The sequence below is a fragment of the Etheostoma cragini genome, chromosome 1 (assembly GCF_013103735.1).
Source record: "Etheostoma cragini isolate CJK2018 chromosome 1, CSU_Ecrag_1.0, whole genome shotgun sequence".
In the NCBI taxonomy this organism is placed as follows: Eukaryota; Metazoa; Chordata; class Actinopteri; order Perciformes; family Percidae; genus Etheostoma; species Etheostoma cragini.
The window spans coordinates 17,790,011-17,810,123 of NC_048407.1; the positions used below are offsets into that span (position 1 = coordinate 17,790,011).

Genomic DNA, 20,113 nt, shown 5'->3' on the forward strand with positions numbered 1-20,113 from the left:
CTGACATTCTGAAAGTTTCATTGCTGGGACAGAAACGTATGCCTCAATTAAAGAAATATATTCCATCTAATGCTGAATGTAGGAGTGAAATGTAAAAGCTTTTTTATTTTAAAAAGCTCTTAAAGACATTACAGTTCCTTTATTTTCTTTTTAATTTAGACAGTTTTAAATGTGTAATCACATGATACAGCTAATACAATGAAGTAAATGAAAACAAATATCATATAGAGGACTAAGTAATTCATAATGTATAACCATATATATCTTTGCAAAATAACGTTTGTGTAATAGTCAAAGTAAGTAGTGGATATTCTTCATCCCGTGTCTTACTTCATTAGACCTTTTAGCTTAAAGGATTTATGCCTTTTCTAGAGGTATCTGTGCAGCCTAAACCATACCCTTACATTATAAGCACAAAATATTCTCAACAAATTGCACATGTAACGTTTTACTTGGTAAAGAAGCCTGTTCAAGGCAATTATGGTTACTGGTACATAGATAAGGTTTCATACTGCTCTGTTAAACAGTAGCATTCTTTTTTCATAGTAAATTGATTATTAGTTTTAAATGTAGTAATGTGTAAAACCCTGTGAATTTTAATTTTATTGCAACAATTTTTTTGTCATCGGTTAGAGTCTTTTTTTTTTTTTAAATGGTGCGTTTAAAAATAAAAATGTATTCCAGTTTATAGATCTTCCTATCGGAGCGTTAAACGTTCTGAGGAGGTTTTGGTTTTGGTTGACTATAACTGGATCATGACAAATTGTAAAGAATGTGCTGCATTCAAGCTGAAGCTTGTTTAAGGACTCTAAACCTATTTCCTGTTTTCCTCGGCTCCTCCTCGCTGCAAATAGCATTGTTTCCCTATTTGCCTCACTGTATGGGCCTCTGCATTCTGGGCAGGAAATTATTTATATGGTCAGTGTCAGTTAACCATCGATTTGGTAATTACATGTTTCCCCTTGAGGCTGGGACAACTGATATACAAGGCCAATGCTAAAGGGGAGGTCTCTTGGTCTGTTATCCATGACTTATGGCTAATTTGACTCTGCTCTTTTCTCTGCCAACGGCTTTTCAACACAACAAACACTCAAACACAAGTATCATCTTTCGTCCCAGGAGAACAGTGCACGCAGAGAGGCTCAGAATGTGGTGGCAGACAGTTGAAACGATTTCATTGCTGACAACAGAGAGTAATAAAACACCAACTGCTGCATGTTGTAACAGAACCATTTTTGTGCTTTCAGGCAGTCACAGTCTTTTGAAACATAATGGTGTGTTTTCAACACATTTTTCCGATAAAACCTTTTAAGAGATTGCAAACTTTGTTTTGTCAAAGTGAAGATGGCCTTTTTGCCCGAGCAGTGCTGGTATATTTGCTCACTTGTTACTCACAGTATACACACTTCATATCTCCATGGCAATGTGAAGAGCCATTTGAAAATTAGTGTGTCATTAATGTTTAAGGTCTGCTTTATTACTGTCCAATCCAATTCCAAAGTGACAAGATTTGATTTGTTTGTGGCTTCGTTTCTCCGTCTAATTGGTGTTCACTCAGTGATTGGAGCTTCTCTACAGTTTGCAATGATCGTTTGAATCAACTACTCTCTTTAGAGCAGCAATAAAAACATAAATTAGCGAACAACTTTCCCCTACCTTTGCGTCTCAACCCACAAGCATTTATAGCTACCTAGCACTCAATTTGATAAAATGTGTGTGAACAATAAAAAACTATTTCACATTATCAGTCGTTGCATTAAAACACCAGAGTAACAACGGCGTGGGCCTAATGTATGAAATAGGAGAGGGAAAGACAGATAGTGAGGGAGTCAGTCAGTGTCAAGACAGACAGTTAATGCTAACCTGCCTCTTAGCTTCACTTCTGTGGTTTATACTAAACATGATATTCTGGCAGCACTGACTGCCAGGTGCTGAAAGCTTTGTTTATGTCAAACATCAGCCGAGTAACATTCCATTGTTTAGATTTATGAGGATCATTAGCTTTGTTTTTAATACAGTAAAAAAAAAAAAAACGAAAAGAAAAACCTGTAGCCTAATCTAGCCAACTCATCTCGGTTTAAGGTGTCTCAATCCCTGCGCCTGTTAACCCACATCAATAAGATCACAGAATACCTGCACAGGAAAGCTGTATACTAGAGATGACAGCGCTGATAACAGATAGACATATTGGATTTGGCTGTATTAAATCAGTGATGACTATTCACTTTGTTCTGAGTGCCACTTGGAAACGCTTGAAAATCTCGGAAAAGGGTTCAGGGAATTTCTCCAGCTGTATAGCTCCAGTCCCAGAGAAGAGACAATGAGACCCAAATGGGTTTAGTAGTACAGAAACCATTCCCCTCTCAATGGGAACACGTCTTGGACACACACTCCAATAGTTTTGTCTTGTATGTTGCTATCTGTGCGAGCTGCAGAGTGGTGGGGGTCTGTGCCAGGCAAGGGTCCATAGGGACCATTGGAATCGCTGGGGCTGGAGGAAGTTGGTCTGAGTCCAGTGGGGCGATCTGGGCTTGGTGACAAGCCAAGCTGTCTACTGCAGGGACGCTGGGAAAATGTAAATAAGAGCCTGATAAGGGCTATTGTTTTCATTCCATTCTCATCCCAGCTGAATGGCCTGCTCCCCAGCCACAGAGCATTTTATCTCGAGAGGGGGAGGGAAAGAAATGGAGGGAGTGGGGGTGTGAGAGATTTAAGAGCCCCCATAGGAAAATAAAAATAAACTCACTGGACTCTTGTTTAAGCTAATTCCCCAGTATGTGATGTCCTAGTTTGAAAGGACAAGAGCAGCAAACTCTTCTTTACCCTAAAAACTTCAGAGGTTCTACACCAATGTCTCAAATTGTGTGTTTGCCTTTGAATTCTGCCAGCATTTCATATCCAGCAAAGTGTGAATCCTTTATTAGAAATAATTTATTTCATGATGAGTACAGTGCATCCCTTTTTTGCATTCTCTATGTTATAACCTGACAGTAATTATTATGTTGATACTAACCAGTGTTTCCATTGGCATCTATATTTTCTCCAGAAAAAAACAGACAGACATTTTAGAAACTGAAATAGCATTCCTCCTATTAATCTAAATTCTTCTGAAAAATAGGCTGCGGAAGGGTGCCTTGAAAAAAGCCAGACATCTGACTCATTTATGGTTTTCCTCGAGCACGCCTGCGCAAAAGTTACTCTGCTTTCACCAAATCCATTTTTGGTTGCCTGTTTTGTCCACGCTGTTCGAACACTGAAAGATATTTGAGAGTTATTTTATAGACTAATCCAGGTCATTATTCACCTCTCCCAGGTGGAAGGCAGGGAGGACAGCGGTGCATTCCAGCTGTAGTCTCTCCAGCGGAGGGGATGGAGAAGTGAGGGAGCGGCAGCTCTCCTGGGAGGGAGGTGGAAAGGAGGGGGAGGACTGGAGTAGAATGGAAGCTGGCACCGCATTATCTCCAACAGTTGGTGCATTCCTTAATGATCAAGTGCTGGAGCAGCATCTGTGATGAAAGTGTGTCCGTGTTTACGTATTTGTGTGAGAGAGAGCATATGTGTTCATATGGCATATGCTCACAGTGTTTGTTTAATTCCCCTTTACACCACTTATAAAATAAGCCCTTTCTGTGCTTTAGGGGAGATTGCACGGCACTGATGTTGTTCGGTCTGTTTGAGGATTATGATTCGAGGGGAGTTTGTTGTTCCGGGAGAGGAAACTGTCTCACCCGGGGGTGAGGTGCAGAGAAGAAGAGTTGAGCTTGGCTACTCCCCCCTGCCTTTAACCCCTGTTTTAAGATCTGTGATCTCTGTGCCATGGAGGGAGTTAACACACACAAACACACACAACACACTCAGCCTTTTCTGTCTCCGTCTCTCAGGGTCAAGGGGACAAACTGTGAGTTGGGAATTGGAAAGTCAATAAAGTAGAAGTAATGCTATAATGACCCTGAGCTGAAGATGTCCTGTCGACCCCCATCACATTGGAGGAAGTGGACAATCAAACAAAAATGGTCACTCTGCTGATCTCTATGAAAGCCATCCTTAAACCAGGCCACGAGAACTGCTGACCCCGTTACTCCCAGTTCCTCTGAAGTCAGTGTGTTTGTCAGAGGGACCAACATTGTTTGGTTTGTGGAAGAGATGTTACAGACGGATAAAAGGAAACAACAGTTGTATACATTCTAAACTGTAAATCTCCTCAGTGTTTGATGTCAGGGATAATAATGCTGATACTGGAAGAGTCCAGAATATTGCATGTGACAGGCCCTCCTCCTTGGAATCAAAAACATGTGTCAGCTACATTAAACTTCCTCCTCTGTGGCATCGTTTAAAACATTAACATGCTTCTGACTTGTGTCTTTTTGTTGCCAGAAGTGTGTTCATAAACGATCCACTGTTAGACATGTGGTTAGACTTTTCATTAGGGGGCTCCAGGGCTTTGTGGTAGTATTTAGTGCGTCTGCCTTGGTTTTTCCCGTTTTGCCCCAAAGCTAGAGAAACACGATTTTACAAATTCCATCACCTTCCAGCACTAAATGAAACGTGAGGACAATTTGTGTTGAAAACAGCTCAGCTGTTTAGACAGTCCATGAATTGCTGTGCCAGAATTGGATTGTACAAGATTGCTGCTTGTTTAATCTGACTTAACAGGACTGGACAGGCTGCATGTCTTGATCTGGTTCAAGACATACTTCCGGTAGAGACAGTGTCTCAAGGTGGAGGGGTGGAAGCTTGCTTGTAATGCTGGTGTTTGATGGGAACAGGCTGACCCCTAAGCAGTGCAGGGATGGTGGAGGCCTGGGTCAGCCGGCCCAGTGTGTTCTTTATCAGCTACCCCAGCGACAGCATGGCAGATTGAAGCCATTCCTCCTCTGATTCATTGTCTGCTGGACAAATGTTAATTGTTTTCATCATTGGCAGCTATGTGAATGCTCGGCCATAGCCAGTCGGACTCCTTGCCTCCCACCTAATGTGTGTCTCTGCCCTTATGCTATCCCCACAATGCCTGCTCTCCTCCTCACTCCACCCTTAGCTCATTTCTCAACTGTCGGGCTGAGTCTCTGTTAATGTCCGCCATTCAATACCATCTAATAAAATATCTCTGTCTCTATTTCATCTAATACACTGACTTTATTTAAGTTTTTATTTTTATGTTAATATAGTTAGTATCCACAAAACTATACAAAAAGAAACTATATACAATACGCTATAATCATAAAAAAATTACACTCTTGATAGGGATTCTAAATAATCTTTTTCTTTCAAATTGTTTAACATTTTTTCCTTATTTCTTTTTCAGACCCCTCATGCATGGAGAAACTTCTTTCTAAAGACTGGAAAGAGAAGATGGAGAGGCTCAACACCAGTGAACTGCTGGCAGAAGTAAAAGGTAGGACTAAAATGCACCACTTTAAACCGTGTTAACAAATCCGCCTTTCCTATCAGACATACATAATCTATGCACTGTATAATCTCAGAAACAGCCTTTTACTCTGAAATATAACAAAGGCCTTTGGCTGCCCTCCTCACTCATTTCTCTCCTCCCTTATCTTTTGTTGGAATGCCCAACTCTGTCCAAAGTGCTGTCTTCAAAATTCCAGCCCATTTAGACTCATTCTGAGGCTCTCTGTGCTTGTCAGCGGTTTATTGTTGTTGTCCTTTCAGACGGTCCTGAGCCTAGCTTCTCTGCTCTGGTACATGCAGTGCGTTCATGCCGCTCTGGTAATTGTTGAACCTAAAGTGTGCTTGATGCAAACAGAGCATTGCTGAGCTGAGCCGTTAAGAGGGGAGAGGAGATGGTGCGGTGACGCACAGAGTCGTCTCCTCTGTGAGCCTGCCTTTGAGTGGAATGTCTTGACTCTGACAGTGAACGCCCTACGCAGTGTATCAAGTGCTGGACTGCAAAGCACAACTCAGCACTCCCCCAAAATCTCTGTTTATGACAGGGTGAAGGTGGGCTGAGGATGGGCAGGGCTGCTGCTCAGTCCATAGCACTGACTGTTACTGAGAGCTGGTGTGTTTATAAAGTACGTAAAAGAACAATACCAACTGGCCTACAACACCAGTCACTGGCTCATGCACCTTCCCTCAGTGATTATCTTCATTACATTATATTTGAACTCTTAATTTAACACTTACAAGTTTTTATTAACTTTTCTGCAAGAATATTCGCAAACCTATAAAGAGGGCTCATTCCGCTGCTGTGCAGGTCATTTTGATAATTTGCTTAATTGATGCGTGGCATACATAAATAAAACGTATGTGTTTGGTTTGAATTATTGAATTCCACCTAAAGAGAATTACAGAGGAGAGGGGAAAAAGGCTGTTGAATGTTCTAATAAGTATATTCATTGGCAATAACCTTAATGAACTGAAGGATGAATCATTGCTTGATAAACTAGATTCATTGTACTTGCCCTGGTGTACTGCATGCCCCTGTAGATCAAAGTGCACGTGGTAAAATGTTTAAAATGATTTAGCATTTTGAAAGCTGGTCTGTTAAATCACAGGCAGGGCATTTCTTATGTTTGATGGATGGGAATGGAAAGGTTACTTGGTGGTCTGTAAACAGGTAGGGAGTCTGACAATAAACACTATGGCCTGTCTGTTGTTGGTGAGTTATGGAGAAAGTCTATAAACCATAGTTACCAATATAAACGCTTTACCTATCGCAGTGGCAGCCTTAGATTTTTAATTAGCATGCCATTTAATATGACTGTAGACATTTCAAAGGGCTGCTTTGTGCTTCCCCTTACAAATGTCTCTCTCTCTGCGTTTGATGTCTGCCTGATGTAAATACGGGCAATTAAAAAGAAGCCCAGGTCCACCTAATTAAAACACAAACAAAGGTACCTAGCAGAAAACACCTTATGATTAAGATCTAAAGTATTATGATGAATCAGAGGTTCCATTTAACGTCAGGTAAAAATCTGTACAAAAGACAAAACATGCCTGTACTTTTTAAATGAATGAAAGAAAATAGAGCATAAAGGCTGACATGCAGATAAAGTCTACAGTACCTACTGGCACAGTGGCCTTGTATATTCTATGCTGATCGCTAACCAATTCCTCAACCAATTAAACTAAGCACCTTTTGACATTGTTCCAACAAAACCTTGAAAGGCAAGTTATTGAGTTATTGCAGAGACAAGTGGTGAAATCTGACTGGTGAGAAAATAATTTAGCCTCGCTCTAGGAAAAACACAAAGAAACAAACAATAGGTGTGACAGAATCTGACCCGAGGCTTTTACCCATGAAAAGAAAGACATTCTTTTACTGCAGTTGTGTTCAAACATGCCCTGAATACTTCATCCTGTCGAGGTGAACATGCACGTACAGTAAACAAACAAAACAAAACAATAGTATCAACAACATGAGAGATTTGCTTTAAAGGTCTGCAAACCCAACCAACCATTTACCTCTTACAGATGACACAGCCATAATTTAACCCTAATGTCATTTGGGTGTTTGGCTACATAGTGTGCTGCTTCCAAAGTGGAGATTTTTTTTAGGTTCCCGAGTCAGTACAAACAAGCTCACTAATCCAGTAGAGGGAGTGTGCTTAAACCAGACATGTAGAATGGGATTATTAAGGGTTAATGATCTCAAATCTCCATCTGCTTTTTTTCTTGTATGCTGTTAGGGCTTAGCATCAGCAGGGGCAGGCAAAAAGAAGGGTTTGCAAAGGAGCATTAGTGGCGGATTTCTTTTTACCAGTCAATTCCAGAGCTAACTGTTTGTTTTCATACCTGAGCTTAGCTGTCAATCTGCAGGAACGGTGAAGGAGGGAGATGAAATCTCCTGAACAAAACCACAGAGCAAGAAAGGGAGGCCGACTGGAAGGGCTCCAAACCACAGAAAGTAGCAGATAATAGGAGGCAATGTGGAAGGAGGAGTGCAAGAGGTGGAGAGAGAATACGATTTTAGATGTGGATACTTAGACTTGACACTTAGAATTATATAACCTCAAAGAGAAAATGTTTCTCTTTATAAGAAAAAAAAATCAAAGCCCCCATTCTTCACATGATTTAGGACACTTAGAATTATTTTTCAAAATGTATATGCATACATATACATACATACACGTGTCGAAAGCATACAAATATAGTACACAGTGTCCCTAAAGCAGATAAGGTTGCTCTCTGTTGCATGCTTGCTATGTGCAGGGTCTTTAAGCCTCGTACTCAACAGAGCTGTTTAAGTTTCCCTGCTGAGCGGCAGTTTCCCCAGACCCCCATCGGGAGAAAAAAAAAGATGCAAAATGCTCAAGCATTTACCCAAACTGAAGGGAAATATGTGGTTACTAAATTGGAACACAAGCTGTATTCATTCTCTTGGAATTTGCCCCCCCCCCCAAAAAAAAAATTAAAATAAGAAAATAGCTTAACATTGTACATTAGCGTTGAAATGGAAGCTTGAATTCTGAAGCAGAAAAATTGAGGCTCTTGCACTGTCACAATCAATTTGAGAATGGTGTCAACATGACAGTGGTCGAGTGCACAGAGACAGTCCTGCGGCAGGCAGATAAGTAGAAGCTCTTTAAGAGGAGATCACAGGGCAGGGCCGGGGCGGCAGCTGAGACTGATTTGATGCTGGCCCTACCTGTGCTGGCTTTACTCCTGCACAGACAGACAGGAGACCACTGTGTGAACACAGAGCCCATATTGTCCAGCCATGTGGGTTTGCTTCAAAACATGATTATTTACTTTAAAAATGTAACTTTATTCCTAATGGCTTCCATAAAGTGGTGTTTTGATGCCACTGGAGATGCACAGAACAATATCTGTGCACTCATTTCCCAGTGACACTGACTTATATAGAAGCAAGTAGCCTGGTAAAAGAATTGTTTTTACAACATACTGTATATAAATATATGTATATTATATTTACCCAAACATACAAAAACATTCACACAAAACCATATGTGTCCAGTTGCTTGAGTCAAAAATGCCTCAGTTAGCATTTTCTCCACAACACTTCAGTCAACTGTTTGCCCTGTGCACTCAGGTGAAATATGAGCCACAGTAAATCATTATTCCTCAGGCCACATTTGCCAGATGAATGTGTGAGAGTGTTGGACTGTGTGTTTTTCTCCTCTAATGAATTGAGGAATTTAGCTTGTGGCAATGGAGGTAAGAAGGAAGTGCTGTGCTCGTGTATTTGTGTGTGATAGGGATAGAGCTCTCTGTTTGCGTTTTGAATTATATTCCAGTGGTTTGTAATGGTTTGTTTAACTAATCACTTTTAACGTTGTATGATACATTTCATGGAAACACGCATATTACTCCTGTTTTCATTTGAAGATAATGTAAAACACGTACGGAGCTGACAAAAACACAACTGTTATTTATAAAAGGGCACTTACCTGAAACATTCACCAGCTTTCCCTCAGCAAAGCAAATGGCCATGAAAAGCTGCCGAAGGGCTGACCAACGTTAATATTAAGGATATGAACAGATAGTGCCCGCTGAACAATTTGAATTATTTCAAAAATGCATGCAAAATGGCCAATAGAGGTTTTTAGATTTTATCAATAGCTTTCTCCTTTTTCATGACACTTCCAACCAACTGTATTTTTACCTGGACCTTCTCCAATTGCATGAAGAACCAACATTAGTCTCCAGTACTTAAAGAAAAACCATGCATTAAAGCACAAAGACATTCTGAATTCTTCTCTCCTATGTTAGAATTTCAACACAGCCTGTTACCAGTCACACAGCTTTGAGGTTTGAGGTTAGAGGTAATGTTTTTGAAGGTGGAGATTAAATACCAATCAGCTGTGGGCAGCTTCATTTACACATATTTACATACATGGAGTATAAAAAGTGACAAAGAAACAACTTCTGGTATAGAGCCAAGTAATCTAATTGCTACAACCATGACAGCTTATGAACTAAGCAGGTGTCCTTAAATACTTGTAAATAGATGTACTAGTCTCAGTTGTCTGTGTTTCCTGGACTATTTCCTGTCACTTGTGATCTGAATTGAAGCCATATAAAACACAGGCATTGTTGATACACTTATTCATCAAAGACAACAAATCCAAGTATTTTGAAAGACCTACATTCTTCTTTAAGTATCTCTGCATAGATAATACCAATGAATATGTGTTCTGTGAAAAGAACGAGATAACGTCAAACTCTTAACTAATTCACTTCCAAGGTTTTGCAGACAGTAAGCTGTTGCCTTCATCACTGCCTTGCAGCCTTTAAGTGCTTTGCAAGAGCAAAGACCTTGGAAACTTTTCTATTTTAAGGGCACACAGGTCAGAATCATCACCATGAAGGCCTTATAAGATGAATAGAAGTATTGGAGACCATCTTTGTTTACATGTAATCTATGCTGCCTTGCATACGTCCCTCATGGTGCTAGGATCTTTGGTATGCTGCACTGTATTACAGGGCAAAGAATGATGTATTCAATAACTGGATGAACAGAAGAAAAGTTTCTGTGCTGAGTTATTTAATTTTTGTCTTCGGAGTGAACTTCAGTGTCACTGGCATTCCCTGTGGAGTAATATGTTCAGGTCGAGCCTCTATCTTGGCTTTGATGAAGTACCTTGTCCAGTGTCATGGGTAGACAGTGAAGTGCTGGAGCTATCCCATTAGCATAATTACACTGAAGAGTGATGCTTCCTCTATCATCAAAATATTAGTCTCCATCAGTGTTCGGCATTTACAGCAAAACCACAGTGGATGAAGTGTGCTTTTATTAATAACCTCTTCATACGCCAATAAGAGTATTTATTTCAAAAAATTGTCTGCTGATCCATTTAATAGATCTTGATTCCGTAAAAGTGTCTTAAAGGTCCATGGCATGAAACTTTCACTTTATGAGGATTTTTAACAATAATATGAGTTTCCCCAGCCTTTCTGTGGTCCCCCAGAGGCTAAAATGGTGATAGGTGTAAACCGAGCTCTGGGTATCCTGCTCTGCCTTTGAGAAAATTAAAGCTCAGTTGGGCTGATCTGGAATCTTGCTCCTTATGAGGTCATAAGGGGCAAGGTTACCTCACCTTTCTCTGTTTTGCCTGCCCAGAGAATTTGGCCCACCCATGAGAGAGAGACATCATGGTTTTCAAATGAGCAAAGTGGCAGTTTGGTCAAGGTCACACCCCCAGCCTCCACCTTTGCCTCCTACCAAAAGCTGTTACAAGTCTCAAGCACATACTCCTAAGTCATTTAAAAAAATTTAGAAGATCTGACATTTTATTCAAGATGTTGGTCAGTTTCTTGTGTTCAGTGTGAATTAGCCTATGTGTAGGGACTGAGAATCACTGCTGCCAATGGATGACATGTGCTTGTGAGTCATTGCTCATGCTTGTTAATGGGGTTTTATTGGCAAGATTAACAGCTTTTATATCATGGCAGAGGCAGCAAGCCAGGTAAAACAGCTGTTGCTCATATTGTCTTGGTTGTAGGGCATGGAGACGCGTTAACACCACATTACTGGAAACACATACGGCTTTGTTGCATTGTTGAACAAGTGTATAGTTAAAAGAGAAACCATAAAACTAGCTCTTGTTATTCTAGCTTGGTTTTCTGTCAATCTAGATCCTCAATATAGTATATTCTTCAGTCATATTCAATATCAGAAAAATGAGTATGGTACAAAGATTGGCTTCATGCTTTTGTTGAAGCAGTTTTATGGTTTTGAGGAAAGGTCTGTGGGCAGAAAAAATCCTTTAATTCTGATCACTAAAGGTACCAATAATGCTATTTGCCGCGTCTCAATTGGCTCTTTGTGATTTCCACAGAAAGAATGAACAAAGGGTCAAATGAACTTGAACACATGCACATTTACTCAGACGCATGCAACTTTTTATCAATTGGAGCAGCACGCAAAAATAATCTGTACACACTGATGTCTACTTTCACACACTTTACGAGAGAGAGAGAGACAGATAGATAGATAGATAGAGAGAGAGAGAGAGAGAGAGAGAGAGACTTAGCACACAAGGCCTTCAAGCCATGTGCGGTCTGTGGCTATAGCTTTGTACAATCAGAGCATTTAGACAAGTCTTAATTTACTTAGGATGAGCTTGCAGCATATGGAAGCATCCACAATAGCTGACTGATAGAGACACAAAGGAATTCCAGTCTTCTGGTGCTAGAAAACTCAATTCAGAACTGGTCATAATGGCTCAGCTGTCTTAACCAAAGGAAAGGAAGAGAATAGGGTGCCTTGTGATTTTCCCCCTTTTCACCCTCACCCTCCCTCACTTTTCTTCTCTTTTTGTGCCTGAATCTTTTATCTGTGTTATTCACTCGGGACTCTTCAAAGTAACAAGCCTCCTTCTTTTCCCCGGTACTGGACTTGGAACCCAAATTAGAGACTGCTTGATTAGAGCATAGAGGAGGGAGCCAAGAAAGAGGGAGATGTGGGTATTGGACAGAACAAATCGCACCCCTACAAAGTACCTTTTATCCAAAGACCCCAAGGCTCAAATACCCCCATCCCTCCCCAAGCAACCATGGCTCTGCTTGTTTTCCTCTTATCATTTATTTAGTCACCCATCGTTGATGTTTTCTGCCCTACTTTGAGACGTTTAAAAGAGGCAGAAATCTAAAAAGGTGAAAGCTGAATGCGTTGAAACTCTCAACAACACAGCTTTACCGTCTCCTCCTTCTATGTGTCAATCTTGCATCTCTGAAGTTCACACAGTGGCCTGAGAAAAGAAAAACAAGAAAAGTGCCAGCACAGCTTGACCGCTAACTCCTGGGATCTCCTTCCTGTGTCAGGCTGGTATTGTCCTACTGGGCTTCAGTCGTCTCACAGGAAGATGTCACAACATGTTAGGTCTGGGCCGACTGCTGGGGTTTATGTAGCGCCAAGCCATCTCTGGGCTGTCGGTCTGCCGTCGGAAACGCAATGTGAGGAGACATGTTAACGGGCAGACCCCAGCCCCACTGCTGTTAAAAGGCATGCAATATGCAGGAAACGGCCTCTTTTGTCAGCATGCTGGTCAGACACAGACCACGACTCTCCTCTTCTGCACCACCCAATAAAAGTTTTATCTGCTTTTTAAAACTGATCCATAATTTAAAGCAGGAAGAAAGAGATTTTTACACTAACCACCCAACAAAAAACATATGCGCCTGATTTTTTACTAAGCTTTGTACAGTCTTGAAGGTGAAATTCTTCCACAGTGTCAGTGTATTTTCATCTTCAGCATTCATCACTAATCTGATAATAATTCTTGATGATATTTCAGCATTGGATAAAAAATTTTTTTAACAAAGTGTTGAATAATTAAGATTAAAATTAAAGAGAGAAGGCCCAAATTGTAGTCCAGTGGGCAGTCTAGACTCCCCACAATTCAGCTCAATATAAAAACAATGGGCCCTCTGTTTTGTATTCTTTTGGTGTTTGGGAAGGACTAAGCTCTCCACTCTCTTCCATCAAATCCTTCTGTGGATCCTTAGCACTAGTCCCTCACGTTCATGCCCACAGACACACAATATATATGCTGTATATTTCATTTCTTTTTTACAGTGTTGACACTACTTAGGTAGGGAGCGATCATCTGAAAAAGTTGTAATTAGGCAGGCTGAGAAGGCGTCATTGAGTCCAGATGTTTGATCCAACCTCAAGGTTATCTGTGCCGGCCTCGAGGCCTGATGGCCGTCACCTTCATCTGGATTCTTTCTTTCTTTCATTCTCTCTCTTTCGCTCTCTCTACCCCCTCCCTTCTCCCCAGCACAGTATTGATAGCTGTAATTTATTGTGACAACAACTGATGTATCTTGCTAGTGACCTGTTAAAGGCAGCTCCTTCATGGACACAGCCAAAGGTTAATAAAATTGGTGCTGATTGTATCAATTTTACAGATAAGCTATTCACAACAAGTGTAGTCGGGTGAATAAGAAGTCAATTCAGGCCTTAGAAACTGCACACAGGCCCAATGAATAGCTGCTTTAGGTGCCTTTTTTCCGTTAGGAGAATAAATGGAGAATTGTAGCTCTCATCCATTGCAGCAGGCAGCGGAGGCAGAGCGAGGCAAACCGAGGTTCAGACAAGCCTGCCAGTAAATTGCCCTGAATGGGTTCTGGAGGTTGACAAGCCCTATTAAGACAAACGGCTTTCCTCATCGGAGAGATAAAATAAATCAGGTGTTTAGTCAAATTAAAATAGTTTGAGTAAAGAGGGCCCCTGGGAGCTCTCGGAGAAACTCAAGACAGATGTGGCCAGAGACGAGAGGAAGACACCCAGGAAAGAATTCAGCTCCTGCTGGCCCCAGGCCAGACTTCACTGTACTGTTATCTCTATGCTTGTATCTTTTTCTCTCTTTCTCTCTCTCTCTCTCTCACTTACTGTCTTTCCCTTTCTTCTGCCGGTTTTCCCATCTCTTTTTTTTTTTTTACATTATCCCAGATCAGCTTGTCACATAGGAGTGCAGTGGGAGGAGAGTGAATTACTGTCTAGCCTCTCACTGGCAATTATGTTGGCGGTGTAAGTCAATGGTAGGATCACTTAGCATTGATTAGGCGGAGGGAGAGAGCAGTGCAGCGGAGCAGCTCTCTATCACATACAGCGCGGACGTATGACTGTAGAGAGAGAAGTAATCCTATTGGTCTGTCAGGGCTTTTTTTTTGCATACAGTAGCTACAGAGATAATAAAATTAAAAGTGTATTGTTCAGTTTTCCTGTTAATGATTGTCATTGTTGAACAATCCTTTCAGTACTCCTGTAATGGTTTACTGGAATGGCCTTAAAATGAAGAACTATAGCTTGGAGGTTAACACCGACTCTTTCTTTGTACTGTATTCACCCCTGGTAGTCTGACATAACTTGCCACCTCAGTTTGACAGCACACCGCAGCTCTTAGTCTTTATGCCAGGAACAATGTCTTCTCTTTCTTCCTGTGAAAGCTGTAAACACAAGCTATAGCAAATAGATAAATCCAGGCTGTGTGTGACCTTAACATTTTCCAGTGAATTCCCTGCAGTTGGTTGCTGCCTGTGTGGTTTTCTTTGTAAAATATATTGTGAACAGTACTATAGAAAAAAAAAAGGATTAGCATGTGCAGCATAGTCACTTTTTTATATTTAGCAGGTTAAAAAGGCGGAGGCATTCTGCAGACTTTTTTTTTTTTACAAAAGCCTCTACCTGGTTATTTAGTCTTGGCCACCATGAAACGTTATGTGTACTTTTTTTAATACATTTTCTTACGATTATGCATAACACAACCCTGTATCTTTGTTTATGACTCTGGCTCTCCACCTTGTGTTTATCCTTTCTACTCCTGACATCTCTCTCTCTTCCCTCACTAGGTACTCCAGAGAGTCTAGCGGAAAAGGAACACCAGCTCTCCACAATGATCAGCCAGCTGATCAGCCTGCGCGAGCAGCTTCTGGCTGCCCATGATGAACAGAAGAAGCTCGCCGCCTCACAGATGGAGAAACAGAGGCAGCAAATGGAGTTAGCTCGTCAGCAGCAGGAGCAGGTAACTGCTCACTGTTTCCTTTTCTTATATTTACAGTATCTTGATTTTTCTTTTTTCTTTTACACCCCAGGTAATAGTCTTTCCCCCCCTCACCATATTCCGACACATTTCTTTCTCTCCTTCCTATTGATAACAATGATACTCCTTCCTACTTTACTCTTGTTTACTATATTTCCCGTTTGTCTCTATAATAAACCCCATAATAAAACATTTTTTTAGTTGAGTCTCTATTTCATATTAAATTTCATGCCTGAAATATGCCAGTAAAATCGTACTCCTCTGTACAATTTGGAATAATATTAGATTTAAGAGATGTTATACTCTACATCATTTCAGATAATTCAGTCATGCTCTCTCACCCACATTTATGCTGTGTGGTAGGAAAAATGTTATTATGACTTATACTAACAAATGCGAGGGAATGTGCAAATTAAACGTTATATTAAACATGGAAGTCCTCTATATCTTATAAATCGAGTCCTATTAGAACAAGCCTGGCATTAGATGTGCAGCACAAATCAGGCCAATGAGCCATATTGTACAAATCAGCAAATTAGCAGAGGCCATGAAGTGTGTTAATGTCTGGGAAGAAATAAGGACACAAACTATCCACACGGGCGACACTTTTATTATCACCAGCCCCCCTAATGGCTATGAGTCAATTATCAGCAAGGAGTTCACTCAGAGTTTTCTCAACACATTCTCAGACCTTACTGTGGTAAATGAAGAGATAGGCCATATAACGTGAAGTGATGCATTTGGTCATAGTACACTAATAATACATTAACAGTATTGATTTCTTTTTCAATCAATGATGTTCATTTGCAAACTACACTCAACTCTGTAGGCTTTGTGGACATTTGAAGCATAAATGAACAGCGATATAAGATATTTTATTATTCAGTCTTGTTTCAAAATGGAAGAATATTAATAAAGAGAGCAAGAGGGAGAGATAGGGGGGGAGCCCGCTGAGAGCCAGAATGTCATCAAGCCATCAAGATACAACACAGTAATTAACTGTTGACACTTGTGAGGAAGCCAGCACAAATTAATCTTGACACATTTGCAGACGGCCGATATCTTACAGTGAACACTTTGTAATTATATTTAAAAATGAAAATTAAATGACACTTAAAACTAGGTTGTCATGCTCAATGAAGTGGGCATGTAGAAAGGGGGACTGCTGGGATTAGAAAGATTGCGGCATGGCTGCTCGTCACTCAGGGGCAGCAGGGACCTCTGTCACTCGTACATTGTCTGCACCAGTTATCTCCGTCATAACCATGTTCCACGGTCCCCTAAATCATTTATTCTCTTTTACCACTCATTATGACATTGCAGTTCAGTAAAGTTTGTTTCATGTTCGTTTAGAAATTCAAAATGTTTTGGTCAGATTTTGCAGTAATTTGGTTATAAAAACATTTTGTCAAAGAAAAAAGAAGTTATATTATTTGGTCTCATAAATCTGCTACTTTATTCTCTTTATTATTTTCATTGTAACCACTATTTTAACATATTCCTATACACTGTTACTGGTCTGGATAGCATTTGGGAACAGTAGATTAAGTGTTGTACTTTCATCTGTATGTAATGTCCAAAAAAAGAAAGAAAGCAATGAAGAAAAGTATGACATGATATTAGCTCCTATAGTCTTCTTTATGTCAGTTTTAACCAGAAGTCATTTCATTTCCTCTCTTTACTTCTGTTTCCAACCAGATTGCAAGACAACAGCAGCAGCTTCTGCAGCAGCAGCACAAAATCAACCTCCTCCAGCAACAGATCCAGGTCGGTGAATGTGTTTCTGTTGGCTCCCTAACACTCAGCAGCTTACACCTCTCACTCCTTCCACGCCTATTACAACAACCCTTTTTTTCCCTCCTCTGTGTAACTGGTGCACCGCCACTGTCACCATGAGCCATATGTCTGGATTTAATGGCACAGATCAATACAATTAGACATTAAAGTAAATGGCATTGCTTACTTCTGTTAGCCTCTCCTTGTCTTCTTTTTCTTCTTTAAAAAAAAACCTTATCTTTAATTTTTGTGTCACACTAACATTCATCACTCTCATCAAATGTTAATTGCCTGTTGGTAATTGGGAGGGCTTTAAAATATGGAGGAGAATAATTAGCACATCTTAATGAACAAAAAAAAGAGATGGTTGGGGTTGGAGGGTGGGGGGGGCAACAACAGCTAATGAGTCCTGTTGATGGAAAGAGCCTGGAGGTGGGGGACATGAAAGAGGCTGGTAAATGCCTCTGAAAGCAAGTTGGCCCCAGAAGGGCAATGTGGCAATTTTTTTCACAGCACAAGAGCTACTGAAACTTACATTGTCATTATGCTGTGTGGCTGACAATGTGTTTTTATTTTTATGTCTTGCTGTTCCTACGTTCATGTGTTGCTCTTATCTTGCGTATTTGACCTATGCATCTCATGCCAGACTTTATCTTTCTCATTAGTGTGTGTATGTTTGTGTGTGCCTTATGTGATACAGTGCCAAGTGGTGTAGTGAAAGACCACCCAGGCAGCATGTAGCTGGACATGGTCAGACAGTACAAGGTTATGCAGGGTTGGCCACTGGCTCAGTGGTCAAGGCTGTGAGCCTGGCTGCCTGTGTGAGGCTAACGTTATCCTGCTGGTTGTGCTTAGTGTCAGGCACATCCTTCTCCATTCACCTCCTCCTCCACTGCTTGTTCTTTTTACTGACGACTCCCTGTCTTGTCCTTTCATTTTCCCTTTTTTTTTATCCTAACCTCTTCAAACATTTACTTGCAACAAATTGTTCCTCTGGCACCTTTTAGCCCTCATCACAGGAGATATTTGTTGTTGTTATTTGTTGTTGTTGCAAAAAGCAGTTTCTCCTCATGTGCCATCCTGCACAGGTTGTTGCAAACTTCTCATTTCAAACATCCTTTAGTGCAACAACCAGATTCAACTTCAACAGTGGACGGTCTATACGGAAAATAATTAAATTGGAGAGAAGCACAGACCACGACACTCTAAAATGAAGTACCTTATATGTACTCATATCATGGAGGGCTCTTTACTTATGCTCATTGAGCGTAGGGGCACATCTCTAATACATCTCACTTTTAAAGACCCTTGCTTTCATCACAAATTTAAAGGCAAATGATACCTGAAGATTCCCCTTGATGCATAGCTTTAAGAGGGCAGGGGGTTGAGTCTGTATGGGAATGCACTTCTAAATATACAGTTGAACAGAGATACAAGTAAAGTCCTTTCTTGCAGAGCCCAGTTAGCCAGCATCTCCCTTGACCAAATGTGCCATAGATCTTCCCATATGCCTACACTGAACAAAATTATAAACGCAACACTTTTGTTTTTGCCCCCATGTTTTTCATGAGCTGAACTAAAAGATCTAAGGCTCTTTCTATGTACACAAAAGGGTTATTACTCTCAAATATGGTTTACAAATCTGTCTAAATCTGCGTTAGTAAGCTCTTCTCCTGTGTAGGTGTGCCTTGGGCTTGCCACCATAAAAGGCCACTCTGAAATGTGCAGTTTTTCTCTATTGGGTGGGGGGTTCCTCTTCTCGGATAAACCCTAACTCTGGTTGGCAAAAACAAGTGTTGCGTTCATAATGTTGTTCAGTATATTAAAAAATACATTTAAATAAAAGAGTCCAATGGTCAGACCATTTGGTCCACTGCCCTATAGCCTCTGCTAGCTGCACCTTGCAGACAGAACGCAACCCGAGAACAAACAAGGATCACTGTCAGTACTTCAAATGAGTTGGATTGTGTGCAACATTGTTTAAAACAGAAAGTCCTTTAAAGCAGAAGAAGTTCTTTTTCCCTAACCTAGTTTCTCCAAATATCCAGAGTGGTGATGGCCACTCCTCTTGAGTTGGAGTAGGGAAGAGAGTAGATAAAAGAGAGTTAGGGGCAAGTTAGTGAAGCATTTTTGACACTCTGTTTTCATTACTGCTGCCTCTTAAAAATGCCCTGGACATTTTAATATATAACAGCTTTGACTTAATTAGTTCTGTAAACAAGCCTCCAGCATGTATGTCACAGACTTTCAGCAAAGTGGTAAGCAGTGTTGGGGGATTGAGTTACTCTGCCATTAGAATGGAGAGCACAAAACTTTATTGGAGACCCCAGCGGCCATCAAAGTCCTTCTGTTTTGGCTTCAGGGAGAAAGCCAAGAGAGAGCCTAAGCTCAGGTCTCGTATTGATGATGTAACTGATCACATCAGTAGACATTGTAAACTGTCTAAACAATAAAACCATGGTGACTGCAAGTGGAGACTCTTGTTGTCACTCTATATGTGTTCTTTCAAGTTTTTTTTTGCATGTGGATTGAAGTGACTCTGTCAGAAGTGTGTAGTTATAGAGGTTTAGTTTCCCTTTTTGAATAGCCATCTCTCTTTTTATCCTTTCCCATCATTCCTACAAGAGAGGGATATAGATTTAGTCTTTGTCCTTTGGGATTACAATGTCACTTGTTTTAAGATAGCAGATGTTTTGATTGCAGTGTTAGGGGCTTATCAAAAGTTAAAGCCCAAGGCTTTGTGTGTTTTTCCCTCAGCTTGTTTGTATTCATTCAGACCATCCTCGTTGTTGAAATCGTTTTGGCACAAATTCAATCCCAGGATGAGATTAACTTTAAAGTTGATTTAGTAGAAAATTTGAAAAACCACC

General features: G+C 40.6%; 1 protein-coding gene across 7 annotated transcripts in view; it reads left to right on the plus strand.

Annotated features, from left to right (window-relative positions):
- sox6 (SRY-box transcription factor 6) overlaps positions 1-20,113 on the plus strand; it is a 133,041-nt gene that overhangs the window by 61,655 nt on the left and 51,273 nt on the right. For all 7 annotated transcript variants that reach the window (XM_034869117.1, XM_034869109.1, XM_034869140.1 and 4 more), the window contains 3 exons: positions 5,303-5,392; positions 15,277-15,449; positions 17,166-17,234. In XM_034869117.1, coding sequence (XP_034725008.1) covers positions 5,303-5,392; positions 15,277-15,449; positions 17,166-17,234 — 332 coding nt within the window. The remainder of the gene's footprint in view (positions 1-5,302; positions 5,393-15,276; positions 15,450-17,165; positions 17,235-20,113) is intronic.